At 45.1% G+C, this 19,795-nt stretch overlaps 2 protein-coding genes across 4 annotated transcripts; one reads left to right on the top strand and one right to left on the bottom strand.

Moving 5' to 3' along the window:
* Position 1: 1 nt before the first annotated feature.
* LOC101069223 (rho guanine nucleotide exchange factor 12-like) lies at positions 2–17,343 on the top strand. 3 transcript variants are annotated; one of them, XM_011611241.2, is made up of 37 exons: positions 2–692; positions 5,475–5,566; positions 6,228–6,326; positions 6,402–6,451; positions 6,534–6,591; positions 7,192–7,400; positions 7,709–7,786; positions 7,884–8,000; positions 8,426–8,533; positions 8,638–8,730; positions 9,039–9,149; positions 9,353–9,451; positions 9,582–9,624; positions 9,903–10,008; positions 10,102–10,233; positions 10,316–10,348; positions 10,443–10,557; positions 10,750–10,855; positions 11,087–11,308; positions 11,745–11,901; positions 12,034–12,206; positions 12,292–12,438; positions 12,661–12,746; positions 12,906–13,031; positions 13,122–13,236; positions 13,427–13,527; positions 13,618–13,695; positions 13,807–13,882; positions 14,002–14,169; positions 14,249–14,336; positions 14,412–14,492; positions 14,558–14,667; positions 14,762–15,040; positions 15,125–15,271; positions 15,350–15,546; positions 15,738–15,813; positions 15,883–17,343. In XM_011611241.2, exons 1-37 carry the CDS (start codon positions 667–669, stop codon positions 15,897–15,899), a joined length of 4,119 nt encoding a protein of 1,372 aa, XP_011609543.2. In that variant the 5' UTR covers positions 2–666; the 3' UTR covers positions 15,900–17,343. The 3 variants fall into 3 exon arrangements, with proteins under 3 accessions (XP_011609543.2, XP_011609544.2, XP_011609545.2); XM_011611242.2 differs by having other exon boundaries at positions 4–692; positions 11,745–11,895; XM_011611243.2 differs by having other exon boundaries at positions 4–692; positions 14,558–14,649.
* Positions 17,344–17,602: 259 nt separating this feature from the next.
* On the bottom strand, positions 17,603–19,568 carry LOC101068991 (transmembrane protein 136-like). Its single transcript, XM_003970905.3, has 3 exons — positions 19,408–19,568; positions 18,587–18,782; positions 17,603–18,470 (listed from the first exon to the last, which is right to left on the bottom strand). The coding sequence occupies exons 2-3, from the start codon at positions 18,774–18,776 to the stop codon at positions 17,938–17,940; spliced, it is 723 nt and encodes a 240-aa protein (XP_003970954.3). The 5' UTR covers positions 18,777–18,782; positions 19,408–19,568; the 3' UTR covers positions 17,603–17,937.
* Between the last annotated feature and the right edge of the window lie 227 nt (positions 19,569–19,795).

Below are 19,795 nucleotides of genomic sequence, written 5' to 3'. Positions count from 1 at the left end.
TTTGGTGAAATACGAGGCGCTCCTGAATGCAGCAACACAGAAGGAGGGTTTTCCTCCTCTTTACTCTTTTGGAAAAGAGGAGTGGGTGAGGCATTTTCCTTTCTCGATTTTCATCACAGTAGAAACACATGCCTATCGTGTCGTGCAAAAGTGTCTAAAATATGAGCGGACCCTGGACGTGATGTCAAAGAAAGCGACTGGAAATCTGTCGTGAGTGGACAGAAGTAATTCGGATACAGCAACCAAAGATTTACGTAATTCTGACCAGGACCCGCAGTGTCATCATGGAAGGAGTTCCCAGGGAAAAATAGATGTCCTTAACTTGGAGACAAAGGTTGGGCATTTAAAAAAAAAAAAACAAGTTACAGATGTTTCTGCGAGCTCAAAAAGAGGCAACTTTAATAAAGCACGTTGAGACCACAAAGAAGAAAAAGTGGCGACCCTCCATCCATCCCCGCGGAGTTGTCTCCTAATGATACTTTCTGGGAATTCATCTGACTTGTTTTTAGCACTCCAAGGAAACTTTCTTTGAGTTCTGGACCCCAAGAGTTCGGTGATTATTGCGGACGGACGATGTGCAGAGCAAGTGTTGTCCATCAGAGCCCGGTGCTGTCGTGAAAAATGCGATTCAGCTGAAATCTTTGGAAATTCGTGAAGGAAATCCCAATGAGTCAGTCAACACTCACTGACAGGTAGGCTGAAACGTCCTGACCTTCCACCATGAATATTCAATTTCTGATCTCGTTTTTCAGTTTTAAATCTCAATTTATGGAAGGTGAATAACTTGTGTTCAAGGGCTTTTCTTTGCTTTTGTCCGCACTGATCCTCCAGTAAGCTTCAGTCATTTTAGTCATATTGTTTGTTTAAAAAGGAAAACTTGGGTTATAAGGTTAGACATTGATCAACAGTGTTTCCTCTACGTGACATCAAGAATCTGGGTTTTTTACTTGAACATGGTGGACAAAGTGGGTCAATTACCTGTGGAGATCTACCTGTCTGAAGAGGTCAAGGGTCACTAACATTTTTTGTAGAGGACTTTTGTGAAATTAAAGGTCAAATGCTCCATAACTCAGAAAAAGTTTCAAATCAATAGTTATGGATGTTTGGTCGCACTGCAGCTTTGGATCCAGGTTTCTCACCCAGTTGTGTTGTTTTGTCGTCATTTAAGCTTTTAAAATGTTTAAAACATTAACAAATCATTATGCAGATTTTTTTTTTTTTTTTTTACTTTTGCAGGCGTTTTCCCATCAGTGCCTCACTGAAGGGAACTCCAGCATAGACCTGAACTAAAACTTTCTTCATGTGTGCTCACTGAAGACATTGACATTTACCCACAGCAACTCAAGGATTGGATTAACAGTGTTACCAAACATTTGGACTCCATGAACAAAGTGTGTGATGCGTTTTAGTAAAACAGTAGAACATTTAAGCTGGAGCCTCTCAGCTTTCGTCGCACACAAGTCACATGTCTATTTTTATCGTCCACAATCAGGAGTTTCCTTGGAGGAAACGCCAAAACAAAGGCACATATGACTTCCTCTGAGAGTTAAACAAAGTCATTTGGTTTCTCAACCTTTAGCAAGCAGTGAAGACCAATACGCTGCTAGAACGAAGGGACCCCTTTATGTGATTCTAAGTTTCCATGTCAAACTATTTAGAGTGTAAAATCATCAAATAGAGTGGAAAGAATGACACACTAAAGGAAACCCAGAAATGGCAGCATGGGAACCTGTTCTCCTGTCAGCCCTGAGCAGCTTCCTGGCTGCCAGACACTTTGACACATTTTTATATGTGTGCATCGTACCAAATGTGGCAGCCTGAACGATGATCTCTGGCTCTTGCTGTCATTAAGATAAAGTGACCGCAGTCACAGGCTTGTTGAAAACTTCAACAAAATGTCTACGGTCGGCAGCTAGCACTTCCTGTCCCCACTCCGGCTCAATAGTCTCCCCCCCCACCCGTCAGAAACCTGAAACCTTTTTAATGGCTGAAACATGCGTCAACACCCCCCGGAATGAATGTGAAAATTAGAATCTTTGGAGGGAAATTTCTGAAACCATTGCATTGGCATAGACTTTTAGAGCCTTTGAGATGAACCCCATGAGCAGAGCGCTCACAACTGACACAGTTCCCGACGGTCAACCATCACTGCAGCTCCTCGCCAATCTGAGCTTCATGACAGGGTGTCCAGACAGAAGCTTCTTCTCCCTACTGTAGCAAGGTGGGGGCAGCTTCAGGCCTTGGGTGTCAGGCACTGCAGACACAAATCAAGACCCCCCAAATGCAGACACACACGACTGGGCGAAGTTGGAAATAAGATTTACTGAAAATTTGGTGCTGTGGTGCTGGAAGCAGACAAACACGGTCAGGCTGGGCAGCGCGAACAGGCGTCCGAAAGGCGATCTGCGGGAAAGTCTAACAACCAGTTCAAACTGGAAACAGGAACGGTGACACAAACGGGCATCCAGAGTTTTAGGAGCCAGGCTCTACAACGGGGGGTTAACAACAAATTGGTGATGATTGGAGAGTTGACCAGGCATTTAAAGCGGGTGTGGGTGATCGGCTGGAGATCAGCTTCAGGTGTGTGTGTCGATCGGCCGATGGGGGAGAGTCTGGAAGCCGCTCCGCCCAGCCTGAGAATAGACAGACAGGGGAAACACAGACAAAACACAGATGAGGAGGGGAGGGAAAACTCCTAACATTGCCAGGACAGGGACAGTGGTCAGGGTCCTGAGAGCTTAGACAGGGCTGAAGGCCCATCTTCCCTTTACACTCAGTAAAGACAACAGAGGAACTCCTGGTGCGATCCAGATGCAGACACAAACCTTTGGGTTTTTTTAAAAAATACATTTGTCTAAAATTTCTAAACTAAGTAACGAAGAGAAAAAGTAAAAAAAAAAAAAGTATAGCAACAAAAAAAGGGTTGTTTCCAAGCCACATTTCACCACTTGGATAATTTTCAAGGTTTCTCGGTGAGAAGAATTTGAGTTAAATAGCCAGGTAGTTTTCTTTAGACGTACTTCTTTCGCAGCCAAACGAGTAGGTGAACATGCTGTTTCTTCTTATACCCAGATGCACCCGTTTAAAAAGTCTGCTGTTCACTTTTGAGTCTTTTGCATTGTTGGCACCACTTGACTGTGATAAACAAGATCTTCCGGGGCGACACACCGCCCCTGTGGCTACGCGATCAATGCGGGTTGTTTTGAGTTGGATTTTATTTTTCTTACACTAATGCTGATAATTCATCTTCAGCTGATCGAAGCCACTTGATGGTGATGTGAAGGTCACCTTGGGAAACCAGAGGCAGTGGCGTTTTCCAGCTTCCTACTAGTGCGATGTGGTCAACCCGCCACATCATGGCCGGCGTGCCTTTGACTCTGACCCCGTCTCGTTGGGACAGGCAGGGCCTAAACCGGACCAAACGGCCCGACTCATTCTTTCGCTTACTTGTTTGTGAAAACGATGACACAGTATTGAGTCAGCTGTGAGTGCGATGCCTCGATCCCGGCACGCCGCAGGCCAAGCTGTTTTGTCTCACGGTTTTGCTGATCTGTGTGTTTTCCTGCCTGCTGACCCCCCCTCAGCCCCCTCTGACGGGAAGTGGTGACATCACCGTCAAAGTATGTCTGCCACCGGGCCACAGGCCCTTCCTGGCTGATACTGGAAACACACTAGTGCATGACGACGCCTGATACAGTGACGCTGCCGTTGAAAACGGCACCGCGTTGGCTTGAGCAGCGGCTACGGTCATGAGATGAGAACGAGATGAGAATGAGCGTAATGTGGCTTTGGAATCAGCCGTGGTATAGAATTAGCCGAGAGGATGCTGCGGACGGTGGAGGCCTTTTTAATGTGATGACTAAAGTGAAATATGGACCTAAATGGCGTCAGCGTCGTTGTATACGCTGAGTCAGTCGGATGTTGAAGTCAGGATCCCGTTGCCCTGCATCAAAAACCAAAATAAAGCTGCTCCTTTCACAAGTCTGCTGACCAGGAAACAGAAGGAAGCTTTAAAACAAAATAGAAAAACGCTGCCTGGGTGCACAAAGATTCCGCACTGGTTAAATTTAGAACATCCAAGTTTATGTAACCTCTGAGTCACATTTCGATGAGATTTGCCATCGCAATAAGCAACTTTTTTCTTTTTTTGGGGTGGGGGGGGGGCACTGTTGAGTGACAAGTTATGAGAGTCTCTCAGACTTGACTTTTAAATATAGATGAATTTCAGCTTCCGTTCTGATTCCTGCTGCGATGTTCCCAGAGGAATTGTCTGGTATTTTTGGTATCTGAGCAGATTACTGCATGTTTTTCTTTGTCCCGCTTTGATAAATGTGCAGCGAAGAACCAAAGAAGGTCGGATTGTGTTGGACCGCTAACCCGGCGCAGTGGCACTAATACAATAGATAAATAAATGATTCCCGACTTTCACATGGACTCTTTCCCTTTTGTGATCCGGGAACTGAGCGTTGAGAATTGCTGCGTTAACACCCCGCTGCCATGGCAATTCATAACAGTAATTTGCAGCAAATAACTAAAAATGGAAACACATTTTAGCGTCTCTAATGTTGCCGTAGTTGTTGGTGAAGCTGTATCAGGATGGCAGATTACAACACGACTGCTCCAGATTTAGTCATATCAGGATTAAAAAAAACATTTTAATGAAGCTTCCAATTTCTGCTGCCATTTGGAGGAGTCGGATGTCATCTGTCCTTGTCTTTATCAGCTGTTAATCTATGTCTGCCGGGTTGTGGAGGCTCCCTGAGCCGGAATCTCACTCGGAGTCTAAACCACCCCCCTCACTTTGTCAGTCAGCTCAACGTCACCTTCGGCTGTGACGTTTTGTCGTGTCTACGATGAGATTCTCAAGAATACTCACGCACCACCACCACCTCCTCCTCACCCCACCATTTTGTACCCAGCCTTCTTCCTTATTAAGGAAGCTGGATTCCAGCCAGAAGTCTTTGTCTCCGTTTCCGGGAATCTGTCCCACAGAGCCACGCTGAGTCGGCTCTGAGGCTGGGCGCCATTGTTAAAGGATGGAGGGGCCCCCATTGTCTGAGGGAGGGACAGCAGCACAAACATAAACTCCTGTGCTGGAATGAGAGGAGGAGGAAGAGCAGCAGGAGGAGGAGACCTATTAATGGATGACAGACCACCATCAAGTCCACCTCCCACCAGGGACATCAGGAACAAGGGTCTCTTTTATTGAACTTCAAAACATCATCACGGCTCTTGTATTAAAAATAAAGACTACATGTTTCACCAAGAACAACAGCTATTTTAGATCATTTATTATTGTTTTTTTTAACAAAGTGTGTAATTTTATCACAACCTAAAATGGGTCAAAAGTGGACAGAAGTGATAAAATAATAATTAGAGTCTGTTTCTGGCAGAAAGCTGCATTAACTGTCAGAAATCTTCCATCTACTCAATTCTGCTGTACTCCAGTAACATTCTTGTTTTTGTCTCTTCAGGACCCCAAATATTCTCAACAAGGACCCAACAGACAACAAACCCAAACATGAGAAACCCTCGTCTCCCCTCAAACATGAGTTTGACCCCACAGGTAAGAGGACACGTTTATTTCCCATTCATTTTAAAACATTACTTACATGTGTTGATTAACCTGTTAACCAGTTGGCTCCTTTTTAAATAACACCCCCCCCCCTCCTTTAAAGCTGGTTGAGAAAGGCATCCTGGAGATTCAGTCAAGAAATAAATCTACAAGCTGGGCTTTGAGTCTTGTTGTCGGTTCAGTTAAGTTGTTCTTTCCTCCACAGAGGCTGTCAAGGGAATGAAATATACCAAGCAGGCCTGAACTTTCTGTTGCTGTTGTAATGTATCACAAAATAGGCCAAATTCAAGAGGAATCATCTCCGCTGCCAACATCATCTCCGTCTTCATTTTTGAGCTTTTTTACACACCTGCGCTCAAAAACGTGAAGTTCTATAGAGGAGCCGGGTTGATGTCTTGTGTTGTTCTCATGGTCTGTTGGGAAAATTGCAGACTTCTGTTTCAGTTTCAGTCTCTTGATTTGTCACTTCCTGTTGGAGAATTTTTCCCACAAGTAAACAGGCGGTTTGTGAGTTAAAAGTCATTTTAAAAAAATTGCCATTAGTTGTTACAATGAAGGGGACATCTAGAAGTTAGGCGTTTTTCCAAAAATATGATGTGAGGGTGAACGGGCCTGTTTGTGACCTCCCAGGTGTGTGTTTGTGTGTGTTCAGGTCTTGTCCAGCGCTGTGTGATAATCCAGAGAGATAAAAATGGCTTTGGGCTGACTGTGAGTGGAGACAATCCCGTCTTTGTGCAGCTGGTCAAAGAAAGTAAGTGAAACTCACACACACGTTTGACCTTTCCCTCGCGTTCCCGTCTCTCCAGCTCTGTGTTCTGTGTCCCAGATGGAGCGGCAATGCGGGCCGGAGTCCAGACGGGAGATCGGATCATTAAGGTGGGATCTGTTTGTTTTTGCTGAGTTCCGTCTCCTCTTTGTTCTCAACTTCCTTCAGCTGTTCTCTGATGGTTGTTTTCAGGTTAACGGGACTTTAGTGACGTGCTCGAACCACATGGAGGTTGTGAAGCTGATAAAATGTAAGTTGAAATGAGGATTTAGACAGCTCACATGTCTGAGCGTAAAGGTTCCCCTGAAGATGCAGAGATACAAAAAAAAGCAACAGCTGGGAACAGATCAGAGAATAAAAGCAGCACATGTGAACAGAAATGGATGAAAGAATAGTTTCTGAAAGACAGCTCATGATGTATTTACACATGTCTTTAATCATGGAAATACTTAGAAATTAGCTGCAGAGCTGTAAATATTTCCTGGGACAGTTCAATAGCTTTTCAGGAGTCAGTTCCTCACAGATGATTAACTATGAAGTGTATAATGTTCTCAGCGTGGGCTGAAGAAGGAAGTAAAATATGTTCATAAACATTGTCCTGGGCCCCCTCCGTGGCTCCATGTTTCTACAGTAGCCTGAACGACAGACCGAGACAGGAAATAGTGTCTGGAATACTGTAAACTAAGGTTTTGTCTCAAACTCTCTAAATTAAAAGGGAAATCTGACATTTACAGGCTGGTGGTGGTGGGGGTTTCCAGATTCCACATGTGCCTGACACTTAATTGATGACACAATCAGCTGTTCGGTGATCAGAGCTTCATGCTTTCTTCTCTTGTGATCTTCTTGGCAGCCGGTTCGTATGTCGCCCTGACGGTACTGGGGAGGCCACCAGGACTCCCCCTGCAGGATGAGGAAGAGCCCGAGGACACGGATGTGATGGAGGAGGGAGAGCTCAGCTCCTCTCTGCCCACCTCGCCTGCACTATCGGCCCGCCAGCAGAGCAGCCTAGAGGGCACCGGTCTCCAGCATGACGGGATCAACTATGAATCGCCTGAAGGGGTAAGAACGGACCACATTTAAATTTAAACCTCAAAAAAGATTCCTTGTCAGCTGATTTTGACAATAGTTTTTGAACTTTTTTCAACTGTTAAAGCTTGTTGGTTTTTCTTCCCCCCCATTTTATGATGTATAACTTCTGTGAACATCTGTGTTTTAGCCAGAATGAAACGTTTTCTTTTTTCTTTTTCAGCCCAATCTCTGTCACTTCTCTTGTTCTGTGGTTTTGACTGAGTCATCATCAATGACGAAATAGGCCATCATTTATATTTATAGCGGTTAAAGTCGCTCGGTATTTCTTCTTTTGTTAGTCCGAGGACAAAACTTCTCACTGTCAGAATGTTGACGTGATCCAGAAGATGTTAAACCAGGAGCACCACGAACTGCAGGTACAATCATTACTCAGCCCCGCTGTGGAACCTTCAGGTGTGCGTTTCCATGTGTGTATGTTAGCGTAACAGAGGGAAAATCGCCCGTCTGTTCCAGGATGGTGCCATGCGGTCCAGGAGCAGTGAGACGGAGGACGGGGCTGTTGGGGCTCAGACATCAACGTCGGGGGCCGACAGCTGTAATGATGGGACCCCGACCACCAATGCCTGCTCTGTGAGTGATGCCATATCCCTGAGAGGGGAGTACAGCACGTAAACTGCACCTCTGCTCGGGTGCTAACGCGGGAACACAGAACCTTTGTGGACGTCTTCAGGAGGACTCCACATGTGTTCATATACGTTTTTATATACGTGACAAACAGCAGGGTTTCAGATCTGTAAAAGAGCAAGGATGAAACAGAAGGGAGTGGTTGTGAAAGCAGTAATTAGGCATGAATCGGGTGCTGCTGAGTAACATTAGCGATAATCTGGGAATTAAATCTCACAGGAAGTCTGCTGCCTACCCAGACCACTTTATAAAAACAGGCTTTTTAATTGGAAAGGCTATAAATAGGGACTTCATCGTGTTTTTCGATCTCAGGGGTTTCCCACAATTCAGCAGCAGACTAAACAATCTGTGCGTGTTTGTGCGTGTGTTAGATGCATGGAAGCCTCCTCCCTGAAAGTCTTGACAAAGGAGAGACGCCCTGTCAGAGTGGTGACATCACCCTCCGTCCATCAGCCGACGGCGAGGACGCTCCAGAAACGGTAAAAGAACTCCCTCTTGCACGTTTTTGCCGATGGAATCCGACCCGTCGAGCAGGTTCCCGACTTTATTCGCGATGGGTTCAACCAGCTAATCTTTCACACAGGAAACCGGCGCTCAGTTCCTCATCCCTCCACACCCCCTCAACCCACAGATCATTGGAGCTGAGGACGACTACTTCGACTCTCAGCAAGAGCAGGTAAATCACTCATAGAGGATTAAATCATGTGCACGTGTATCATTTCAGGACTGAGTCTGAACCCTCTACAGTTTGAATTACACTGAACTGTTGCAATAATGCAATGCAATAAAAATGCAATAAAAACCCAGCAAAATAGGAAGACAATAAAAAGCATGAAGCTGTGAGGAAGTTCATCTGAATGGACTCAGTCATCTCATTAGAATGATGCTTATTTTAATGTTTTATTGCAGTAAAATCAGGCTTTCAGTTTCTTTTTCAAAAAAAAGTCTGACTAATTCCTCTTTCTTTGTGTCCTTCTGCATCAGATTAATGGAGAATGCAGCTCATTTCAGAGTGTGGACTTGCTGAAGTCTCGGCCGGCTCACCTGGCAGTTTTCCTCCATCACGTCATCTCGCAGTTTGATCCTGCACCAGTGGTACGTAAGAGGAGGTTTGGAGAGCGTAACGGCTGAAGGATAAAACTTTTATAGCCGTGTAAAAGCTTCTTTTTACACATTGGTAGTAGTTAAACTATTTTGATGATGGAGCCTTGTGGAAGACCTTCAGTGGCCTAAAATCAGTGTTTTGTTTAGTTAAAATCTATTCTAACGATAACGACTTAACCTGTTTCCTGTGACAGCTCTGTTATCTCTATGCTGACATGCACAAACACGCCAATTCCAAAGAAAGCCGACGTTTTTTCATGGAATTTCATTCACTATTTTTGGATCGAACAGCGGTGAGACAATTCTCTGCCCTCTTTGTCAGTCTTCTGTCTCCTTTCTGACCACAGTTAGCAGTTATTTGATTTGCTGCTCAGAGATTTGGAGAATAAATTGAGTTTGTGGCATGTATCTCTTCTTCCCCAGAATCTCAAAGTACCCCTCCCAGAGACGATCGCTTCCGAGTTGGGTAAGAAAACGTTAAAATGCTCATTTTTTGTTTTGAACACTTGCAGCATGTTGATTTTTTATCAGTAAAAAACTGATAAAAAAAATGTTTTCTACCTGTCTGACAGTCCTTTTGGAAAAGAATAATAATAAAAAATAAGACTCGTGTCAGGGCTAAAATATTGACTGGTTTATGAACTCAGCTCACATCAAATAACACACATTTACTTAATTTATACAGTATATTCTGAGGTTAATGTCACTGTGATGCGGTATTGATGATTGACTCTTGGTACGCAGAGAAACGCAGGTTGGAGTTGCTCCCGGAGGATCTCTGCAGGCAGTTCACGCAGACGTTACAGGAAATGCTGCTGCCAGACCTGCACAGGCACCTGGAAGATTTCAGGTCGCCAAGTGGAACCGGAACGTTTCTCAGACCACTTTCTCAGAGACTCACTATCTCTTCTTCTTCTTCTGTGTGGCTGATGTGGATGTGCAGACAGAAGCGCAGCATGGGTCTGACTCTGGCTGAGGACGAGCTCTCCAGGCTGGACGCTGAGCCGGGAAAAGAGGTCTTAGACAGGGAATGTTCCTGTGCCGAACACATTCTCTCCAAGATAGAGGATATTCTGTGAGTTCCTGCTCACGTTTAAATGTACAAACGTGAATCTTTCCTTCACATGATTGAGTTTTAACCGTAATCTACGTTGCAGGTCGGCCTCGCAACCCACAGAAGAGGAGAAGTGGTGCAACAAATCTCACCTTTGAATTCTTTTAAAGCTTCTAATGTTTGCAAAATTAGCAAAATTCTTTTTTGTCTCTGTTACTCTGACATTTTAGCCAAACGATGCAGTACGTGATTCTCACCTACATGAAGCAACTCGGGGTTAAAGTGAAGGAGCCGCGTGGCCTGGAACATAAACGAGCTCGCATTAATTTCCTGCCCAAAATTAAGGTTTGATCACTGCAAACACATATTTCCAAGCATTGGGTCTTCTTGTTCCGAAGGACTAATCATGTCATTGTCTTTTATTGCGCCTGCTAGCTCCGTTACAGTTCTGTTATGTGCTACATGGAATCAAACTCTTCTCATGCAGTTAAGGTTTTAGAAATCGCAACCTTGCTTTTTAAAATTTTAAATACACAGAAGAGCATCAAACCTGAAAAAGAAGGTGAAGAGAAGGTGAAAAAGCCTCGATTTCACAACATCCTGAACCCACCGCGCCGTCTCAGCCGAGTGGACTCCACATCAGGTGAGGACCTTCTCAGTCTCGTCTGCTCCTCCTCAAAATACGCAGCAGTGCAGCTCAGCATCAGGGATGCACCTAAACTTCTCTGCATTAAAAACCAACAAGCACTCATTTGTTTCTAGGAAAAATGTCTGTCTGCCCCTCGGATTCTTTTGGGATAACTAGTGGTGTGTCGATGTGTTCCAGGAACACCTGAAAGAATTGTTTTTGACGTTGTTTGTGTTGCTGTTGTAGTTGGTAAAGCTGTAGCGCTGAACAAGCAGCGCTCGCCAAAGCATCCGTCTCCACCCGCTGACCACGCCGACTGTTCCGCTGCCACCGCTGGACGGGTCACTGGAAACCAGCTGAGTGACGGATCAGACACCAGCAGCCAGTTTTCCCCCTCCACCACCTCCCCAACACACAGCACACCCCCCACTCAGGGCTCCGACACCAGTGGGCAGGACTCTGACTCCAGTAAGACACACCAGTATATTCCTCTGTGTTCGTATTATCATAGGCGTAATGACAGCATTTGCATATTTGTGGAATTTTTTTTAGTATTTTTAGAAAAAGAATGGTTTTTTTTGCATAATTCAGTGAGTTTCATTCAGTGCGTCACCTTTTTTCAACTGCTCTTGGGTTTTGCACATATTTAGATACAGAACTTTGTTTACCTTTCTGAACATTCATTGTGATGGAGATGATTGTCAGTTGGTTTGTGTGTGAAAAGCTGAGAGAAACAAAATAGCCGAAACATTTAAATTTAAACATCGTCTGTTGCAATTTCCCTATTTTACACCACGTGTGTTGCAAAACCACAATTAAGGAATAACATGTTTTTGTCAAAGTTTCACTCTAAAAAACTAAGAACTCTTCAAATAACTGTATTTTTTAAAAATGTATTCTGCAGACATTTCTCCGTTCTGTATCCAGCTCAAAATGGGTGAAGGTCTGCAGTCTGGAGACCATCAGGAGGGAATCTCCAGCTCCACCTGCACGCAGTTCGACTTCAGCCCCACCAACCTGGAGCAGCTGCAGGAGGACGATCAAGAGACCTTTATGTGCGTGTGCGTGTGCGTGGTTGTGTGTGTTTTTGTGTGTGTCTGTAGCTGCAGATGTTTTAGTCCACAAATTCTCACGTGCTCTGCTTTGACCCAGATATTGAGGCCTCTCTTCTACTAATTGTTTGTGTCGGGCAGCACCAGGATGGAGGTTCAGTGTTCAGTGAGTCCAGCTGAGGTCCACAGTGAAGACGACCAGGGTGGCGAGATGGAGTGTGAGGAAGACCGTCAGAACTGGCAGAGTCTGGTCAGCCCCGGCGTTTTAGCAGGCCTCACGCCACAAGAAATCAAACGGCAGGAAGTCATCAACGGTGAGCAGCCTTTCATCCCAACACAATGTGATTAATCGCACATCAGGGTGCTAATGTGCGTGTGTGTGTGTGTGTGTGACCTCAGAGCTCTTTTACACTGAACGGGCTCACCTGAGGACGCTGAAGGTGCTGGACAGTGTTTTCTACCAGAGGCTGAAAGGAGACGGCATCCTCCCTCCCGAAGATATTAAGCTCATTTTTATAAACCTGGAGGAAATTATTCAGCTGCACGGTAACATCCTGCTGCAAACACGCACGGTGCACGAAATATACGGGGTCGGGGGAAAGAAAATGTACCAAACTTCATCTCCGATACGCCCAAAAAGGCAACTGAACAGCTGTGATATTAGTGATATTTGGTGTGTGTGTGTGTGTCTTTATCACTGAACGTACACATGCAGTTAACTGAAAATAACTGAAATAATTCTGAATTTACTTACAATCTTCTTCTCAGTTTCCGTTACAGAACAGATGCTGGTGACCAGGAAGAGGAACGAGACATCAGTGATTGGGCAGATTGCAGATGATCTCCTAGCTTGGGTCAGTAACACTACCCAGGACCGTTTCAAGGATGGCAGCAACGCCATTTATTTATAATCTTTCTTTGAATAAATCTCGATCCCTATAAGCAGCGTCGAAGGTGAAAGAAACGTGAAACTTGCGATTCGTTGTAGCACAAATGTTTGCTGCTTCTTCCAGTTTGGTGGTGAGGAAGAGGAGAAGATAAAGAGCGCAGTAGGAACTTTCTGCAGTAACATGCCGTCTGCACTGGAGCTCATCAAGAGTAAGAAGAAGAAAGATCAGAGGTTCTCCCTTTTCATGCAGGTCAGAACGTCCGCAGACACTCTGTCCGTTCAGGAAACAAGCGTGGGAACAGCAGCAGGATCTGTTTTTCTTTGTCTTGCGTTTCCTCAGGCAGCTGAGAGAAACCGTCTGTGTCGCCGGCTGCAGCTGAAGGACATCATTCCCGTGGAGATGCTGAGATTCACAAAGTACCCACTGCTGCTGGACAACATCGCCAAGTACACAGGTAAATATGGTGCAACGCAACGAAAATCACCTGACATCAGTGTTACGGGTTTCTGTTTGGCGCCCCCTACTGTTGGAAGGTGGAAAATTCCCCACTATAAATCAACAGATTTTCAGGTGACATTGTTTAGTGTTTGGCCAAGTATTGCTGCTCAAGCATTAATCATCTTCTCATTTTATGCCCCTGACAGAAGATGATGAGGAGAAGGAAAAAGTGAAGAAAGCGGCAGAATGCTGCAAGAAGATCCTGTACCATGTGAACCAGGCAGTTAAAGAGGCCGAGAACAGACGGGTATAGATGCTCCATCAATGTTTCATTCAAAAGTTCTTTCAACTCTGTGCGGACTAATATTTAACACAGGTTTGGGGTTTTTTTGGACAGAGGTTGATGGATTATCAGAGGAGGTTAGACATCTCGTCCCTCAAGCAGAGTGAGAACCCCATCATCTTGGAGCTGAAGGTAAGACTATGCTGCGCACTTCTGGTTCCCTGCTGCACTATTATAAATAATAATCAATGTCTGATCGGGAGATCGCTGTTGAATTTTTATATTTTTGATATTTTTCTGCAGAATCTGGACCTGACCAAAAGAACTATGGTGCATGAGGGACCTCTTTCGTGGAGAGTCAATAAGGACAAGAGAATCGGTACGTGGATCCATCTGTGGAAGGGCTTAGGGACTGACTGCAGACGTTTAAAACGTTGGCTTTTGAGAGACAAAAGACCTGCGGAAGACACTGCAGCTGTAGAATTGTTGTACTTTCAGAGCTCTACGCGATCCTCCTGGAAGACATTCTGGTCCTGCTCCAGAAGCAGGATGAGCGTCTCGTCCTCAAGTTCCACGGCAAGAACCAGGCCAGCGCTGCTGACGCCAAGAACATTTTCAGCCCGGTCATCAAACTCAACACCGTCCTGGTTCGTCCAGTGGCCACTGGTGAGAACTTGGTTGGTTTTTGAGACGGGGCTTGTTGACGTCATTTGTGCTGACTTGTTTATATCGTCGTGCCTTTCAGACAACAAGTCTTTCTTCGTGCTGTCCATGTCTGAAAACGGTGCTCAAATCTACAAGCTGACGGCTCAGTCGGTGTCTGATCAGAGAACGTAAGTCCTGCCTCCGCGGCAACCAGCATGCTGTCAGTTTATGCTGAGTGTGCAGTGTCACCTCTGGTCCTATAGGTGGCAGTGTCTGATCACACAGTGTGCCGACGCCATGAAGGCAAAGTCCGACAAAAACAAGCCACCGCCGGCTCAGGCCGAGTACGTCCTCACGCACAAACCGATGACTGATTTGAAAATTTGTTTCTAATCCGAGTGTGTTTCAGCACCGAGGGCAACGCCATTGACATCATCAAACAGGATATGAAGATTAGCGGCGACCCCGGCAGCGCACTGAGCGGATCCGTGTGTTTGTCAGGTGTCTGTTATTGCACTTGTAATTACAATTTGCAGTGTGGATCTGAGACATTTCATCAACTTTGAATTCTTTTTTCACGTTTTGTCCCCTTTTGTACCCAAATCCACCCCAGATAAAGGATCAACCTCATCTCCAGATGATTCGGTTCCACCAAGCTTGAACCCGTTTGATGGGCTGAAGTCAGAGGACGAGGAAGAGGAGCCGGTTATGGTCAGCATCCAGGAAGTTGCAGAAGAGGAGGGTGATGAAGAGGTGGATGAAGCTGAACTGGAGGCCTTCCTGGATGGACAGCTGGCCGACGGTCTGATCTTCCTGCAGGACCAAGAACAAAACCAAGAGCCAAGAACAATTTGTGAGCTGCCTTCTAAAGGCGAAGAGGCTCTCAGGACATGTAGGTTAAATTCTAAAGATCCTCTCTGACACAGATGATTGTCTTTTCCTGGTTTGTCAGCTGTAGGTTTTTTCTCCTCTACAGTGGCGATGCTCAAGCAGGCTCTGTTCAGCCACATGCTGAGGAACTCTGAAGACCTGAGGGCCTCTGAGGGACCATCAGCTGACCCAGACACGCAGAAAAACCACCTTCAGGTGCCCCCAGAACATCCAGAGATGCTTGAAGGAAACGGTGTGTTCAAAGACAATATTAGGCAGGATATGGAATCATTCCTCTATGGATTATTTCCTGTCTGCTCTGTTCCTCCAGGTGAGTTCCTGGTTCTAGATTTTGGCGGAGGCTCTAAGGAGAGCAACACCGATGACGACATGGAGGTCGAAGGGGACATTGACATGAGGAGGCTCTTATCCTCCTCTCAGCTCGGGGATGAAGGCTCCGGCCCCGACCTCAGCAGACAGCTGATGACTCACCTGCGCCTCCTACAGGCCGACCTGCAGTACCTGAAAGTGAGCCAATGAGCAGAACCCCGTTTCTAGATTTTAAATCTTCCTAGAACAGGTTTATGGGATGTAACATGGTTGTAAAGGCCTCATGATCCGCTCTAGATATATTGCCATGAAGGCTGGTTAGTTTACTTTTAAGCTGAATCTAGTGGATTTTTTTTTTCTGTGTGTGTTTAATGACGATGTTCTTCCAGGAGGTGGAGCTTAAGTATCACCAGCTGTGTCAGTCGCAGAGTGAGGCCGCTACCACGGAGGACAACAACAATCAAGGTGGGTTTCTGTTTTCATCTTTAAAAGCTACCTGAATCAATGAACTCACTGCGTGTCTCTATTATCCAGACGGGGTTCAACGATGAAGAACTTCCCGCTCACAGAATTTATCTGGGTACTCAAACGCGTCACGCTGACCTCATTCAGTCACTCAGTCATTCAGTCATCGACAGCTGATGTGGCGGTTCGGGCACGTTTGATCGTCACTGAAAGTCCACAAACACACTGACAAAAAGATGGAACTGAGCAAGACTTTATGAATAATGAAACACTGGAAATCTGAAACTATGGCACAGATGTACAGACGACGGATGGAGACTTATTTTCAGCAGGAATTCTGTAAAAGCAACCTGACGTCTTTACCAGTCAAACATATTTAACGATGCCGCTTTTGAATTCTGCAACATTCCAAAAAGTATTTGCTTCGTTTTACTTCCGCAGACTTGTTTAAGAGGACCAGAAAACTCTCAGATCAGTCCGCGGTGTCTGACCAAGGCAGCAAAAGAATTTAAAATCGTAAACTCGTACAGTACACGTGTGGAAGATTGTCAGACACCACTGCTCACACCAGTACGTGTACATACACCCGAGTACTTGGCTGTATGGAGAACCAGTAGACGGGCTTCAGATATTGTTCATTGTTTGTTCATGTATATTTAACATGGTATTGCGACTCTTTTCACGAAATATAAGTGCAAGTTTAGCATATCAACAAATTATTACTTATTTTAACATTCAGCTGCTTCAATATTGTATAAACTGCTAAAAAAATTAAGTTTTCTTAATTGTTTATGAGCACTATACCTTAGCTAAAGCAGATCCATGTTAGAATGATATTTGAAACTCAAACTACTCACTTCACTCTTGACATAAATCTGCTGACATCTATGGCCGCCTAAATATGTTAAACGAGTGAAGGGAACATCTGGCTCTATCATGAGAACATCAGCATTTTATAAACACTGACTATAAAACCTATATGAAATGATCAAATCTTGAGGCATTTTAATCTGAGTTCTGATGGAAAATGTTCAATCATTTAGGAGAAAATGTTGAGGACAAAAGAATAAGAGAAGAATTCTGAGAGAAAATAGAAAATAACAGTTGAGATGTTGAAAATGCTTTTAAACAGATTTGCTATATGGCTTTGACCAGCTGCCATACCCACATTTTAAAATCCCTCATAAGTTTTATATCAAAAGACCTCCTAAGAAACGTTGTGTTACTTTTCGCCCCATCTCATTTCCTGGTTTCATTCATCAAACTGCTGATTTTAAATTTCCAATTGCACTTACAAATGTAGCGTCTCTGAAAAAAGGTTAAATGTGCTTAAACGCAGTAAACACTGACGTTTAAGCACATTTGTGGGGGATGACAAAAGCAACCGACCTTGAAAAAGTTAATAAAAGGAATTTATCCATCTTTGTTACGACTGGACAGATGAAATTCTGGTTCTGATTTTGAGGAAGAATCCAGGGCTCCTTGTTTTTGCTGTCAATAAAGCTATTGTACATTTGAGTGTATATCAAAGACTGTATATTGTTGACTGTATAGCATTTTAACACAAACATCTATAAAAGAGGCCACACGACATTAATCCGTGTTTATAAATGTTATATTCTATTTTATTGTGATGTATTAACCCTGAAAACGTGGGCTGCTGTCAAAGCGAAGGGAAAAGTTGAACTGATTTCAATCCACTTATGGAAGCGACGTTCAGGAGAACAGTGGAGCTTCGCGATGTTGCGTTCAGGAGCACAATTATCCAACACACCTGCGGCAAAGCAACAAGGTTTAACTGCGTTATTTAATTTATCCACTGATACTAGAAAACAACTTTTTAAAAATAATAAATAATTATTTACACTTTGTCATTCTGGGTTTTCCATTGTTTTTAGCGTTGATGTTTTTCTTTATTGATGGGGAAGGGAAGTGCGGCATGCATGTGTGATATTTAACACTTCTGTGGGTGGGGTGTGTTTCTGTGTCTCAGTCTTTTGGACACCACAGCTGTACATGTTGTAAACAGGTCTGACACAGTTGCGGAGGTTGTTTTTTCCTGGCAAACCCTAAAATTTAAATTCCTGGTTCCGCATCAAAATATGAGAGGTTCTTCAGTGTTCCTCACTCTCCCATCACGTCCTGTTTGGTCATTTCTTTAAGTTCTTGGGTTTCTTTCCACCTCTTGTACTTTGCACGGCTTTTTTTGTAGCCAAACCTGGCGATGTCCACCATGAACACCCAGGCGATGGTGTACATGACCACGCCTCCGAGCTTCATGATGATGGTGGTCCTGGGTGATGTTAGCTCGCAGTAGAACATGGCCGTTCCCACGCCCACGCGTACAATGGCGAACAGGACGATGAAGAGCAGGTCAACCACGTCCCCCAGCAGGCTGTCGTACAGGCCGAGCTGCCGGAGGAACCAGCGGATCTGCAGCAGGGGGTTGGTGAGCTCGCTGCCGAAGATGACGGCGCAGGTCTCGCATCCTGACACCCCCATTACCAGCGCTAGCAGGAGGCCAACGATACTGGCAGCGTGGTGGGCCATCATGATGGGCCCCTCGCTGCGGTTAAAGACGCACCAGCCCAGGTCGAAGAAGAAGTAACCCAGACAGACCTCCAGAGAGAAGATCTGCAAATCTGTGTTCTCCGTTCCTGCATGACGGATGCAAAGGATGGAGGTAAGAAGAAAACTCTTTGACCTTTTATGTGAGACACGTTTAAACAAGGGGGAAAACAACCACGTTTGTGTGTGTGGTTTTGTCGGCGACCTGCATGTGTGAAGGGCCACGGTCCATCCACGAACACCACGTAGCCCGTCAGCAGCACGATGACGACGCCGTGGGATAAAGTGACCAGCCGACAGTTCCACTCCAAACTGCGCTGAGCACAGCTGCTACAGAACAACTGGTAAAGGGCGAACCAACCCAGCAGGCTGCAGAGCACCTCCAGCACCGCCATGGCAACCTGCTGACACATTAGGAATGTGTTCACCCTTTTAATGAATAAAAATGTGGTCGCTCAGTCTGTTAGGAACTGTGTTAGGAACTGGGCTGAGAAGCCCCAGGTGCAGAAGGTGTTCTGGTAGTAGGGGAAGGTACCAGAACACCTTCAGAGCATTGCCAAGGTGCCCCTGAGCAAGGTACCAATCCCATAAATGCTCATATAGGACCTTGCAATGAACTGGTGACCCATCCAGGGGTGGACCTGCCTTCATCCATCGTGTACCCTCCCCGTGACCCCCGAAAGGGATAAAGTGGTTGAGAAGATGAGACTTGTCTCGCATGTTGGGGCTTGCTCAAGGGCACCTTGGCAGTGCATCACCTCACATTCTGCTGGCCCACTTTCCAACTTGTTGATCTGCAACTGAGATTCAAAACCAGAATCCATCTGGCTCCCAGTCCAGTTCCCTATGAGCCTGGCTCCCCCACCACCACTTATTATGGAGCCCATTATTTACAGCTATTATTAATCCTCAATCTCCTTCATGCAATACGACAGGTAAAATGTTGAGTAGAGTGAATAAGAAAGAGCAGCTGGCCACCTAGGCAGAAAAGATTCTACAATCTCTAATATTTCTCTCAGTTCCTACCTTGACTCCTGTCACAGGTTGTTAACTTCCGGGTGAAAAAAATAAAAGAATCCCCACAGTTGAGCAACGTTCATCCTCCATCACCATTTATCTCGCCTGACGACTGATTGCAACAGTGACGGATGATGAAGATCAGCGTGTTTCATGCATGTTCTGTGTTTGAGTATGAGAGAATTCACATGTGCAGCGTTGCTATGGGCAGTGAGTGGATCCCTTCCCCCTGCTGTCTCAGATGTGATCCTCTTAAAGGATTACCATTATCCCTGCAGATACCTGCTTTAAGAAGAGGCAGCTGATAACCAATCACAATAAATGGCAACTGAAGTTGGACCATAATAATATGTTCCTGTTATCCTGTGTAAAATCTTGTTTGAGTTTTATAATATTC

The sequence above is a fragment of the Takifugu rubripes genome, chromosome 15, assembly GCF_901000725.2.
Source record: "Takifugu rubripes chromosome 15, fTakRub1.2, whole genome shotgun sequence".
Classification (NCBI taxonomy): domain Eukaryota; kingdom Metazoa; phylum Chordata; class Actinopteri; order Tetraodontiformes; family Tetraodontidae; genus Takifugu; species Takifugu rubripes.
The sequence above is the reverse complement of the archived record's forward strand: the minus strand, read 5'-3'. Positions and strand labels throughout refer to the sequence as shown.

Coding starts and splice junctions, on each gene's coding strand:
- LOC101069223 (XM_011611241.2), top strand. CDS start 667: ATGAGTCAGTCAACACTCACTGACAG. Junction 8,731..9,038: donor TCGACTCTCAGCAAGAGCAG/GTAAATCACTCA, acceptor CTTCTGCATCAG/ATTAATGGAGAATGCAGCTC. Junction 12,207..12,291: donor ACGGCAGGAAGTCATCAACG/GTGAGCAGCCTT, acceptor GTGTGACCTCAG/AGCTCTTTTACACTGAACGG.
- LOC101068991 (XM_003970905.3), bottom strand. CDS start 18,776: ATGGCGGTGCTGGAGGTGCTCTGCAGCCTGCTGGGTTGGTTCGCCCTT. Junction 18,471..18,586: donor GTGGCCCTTCACACATGCAG/GTCGCCGACAAA, acceptor TCCGTCATGCAG/GAACGGAGAACACAGATTTG.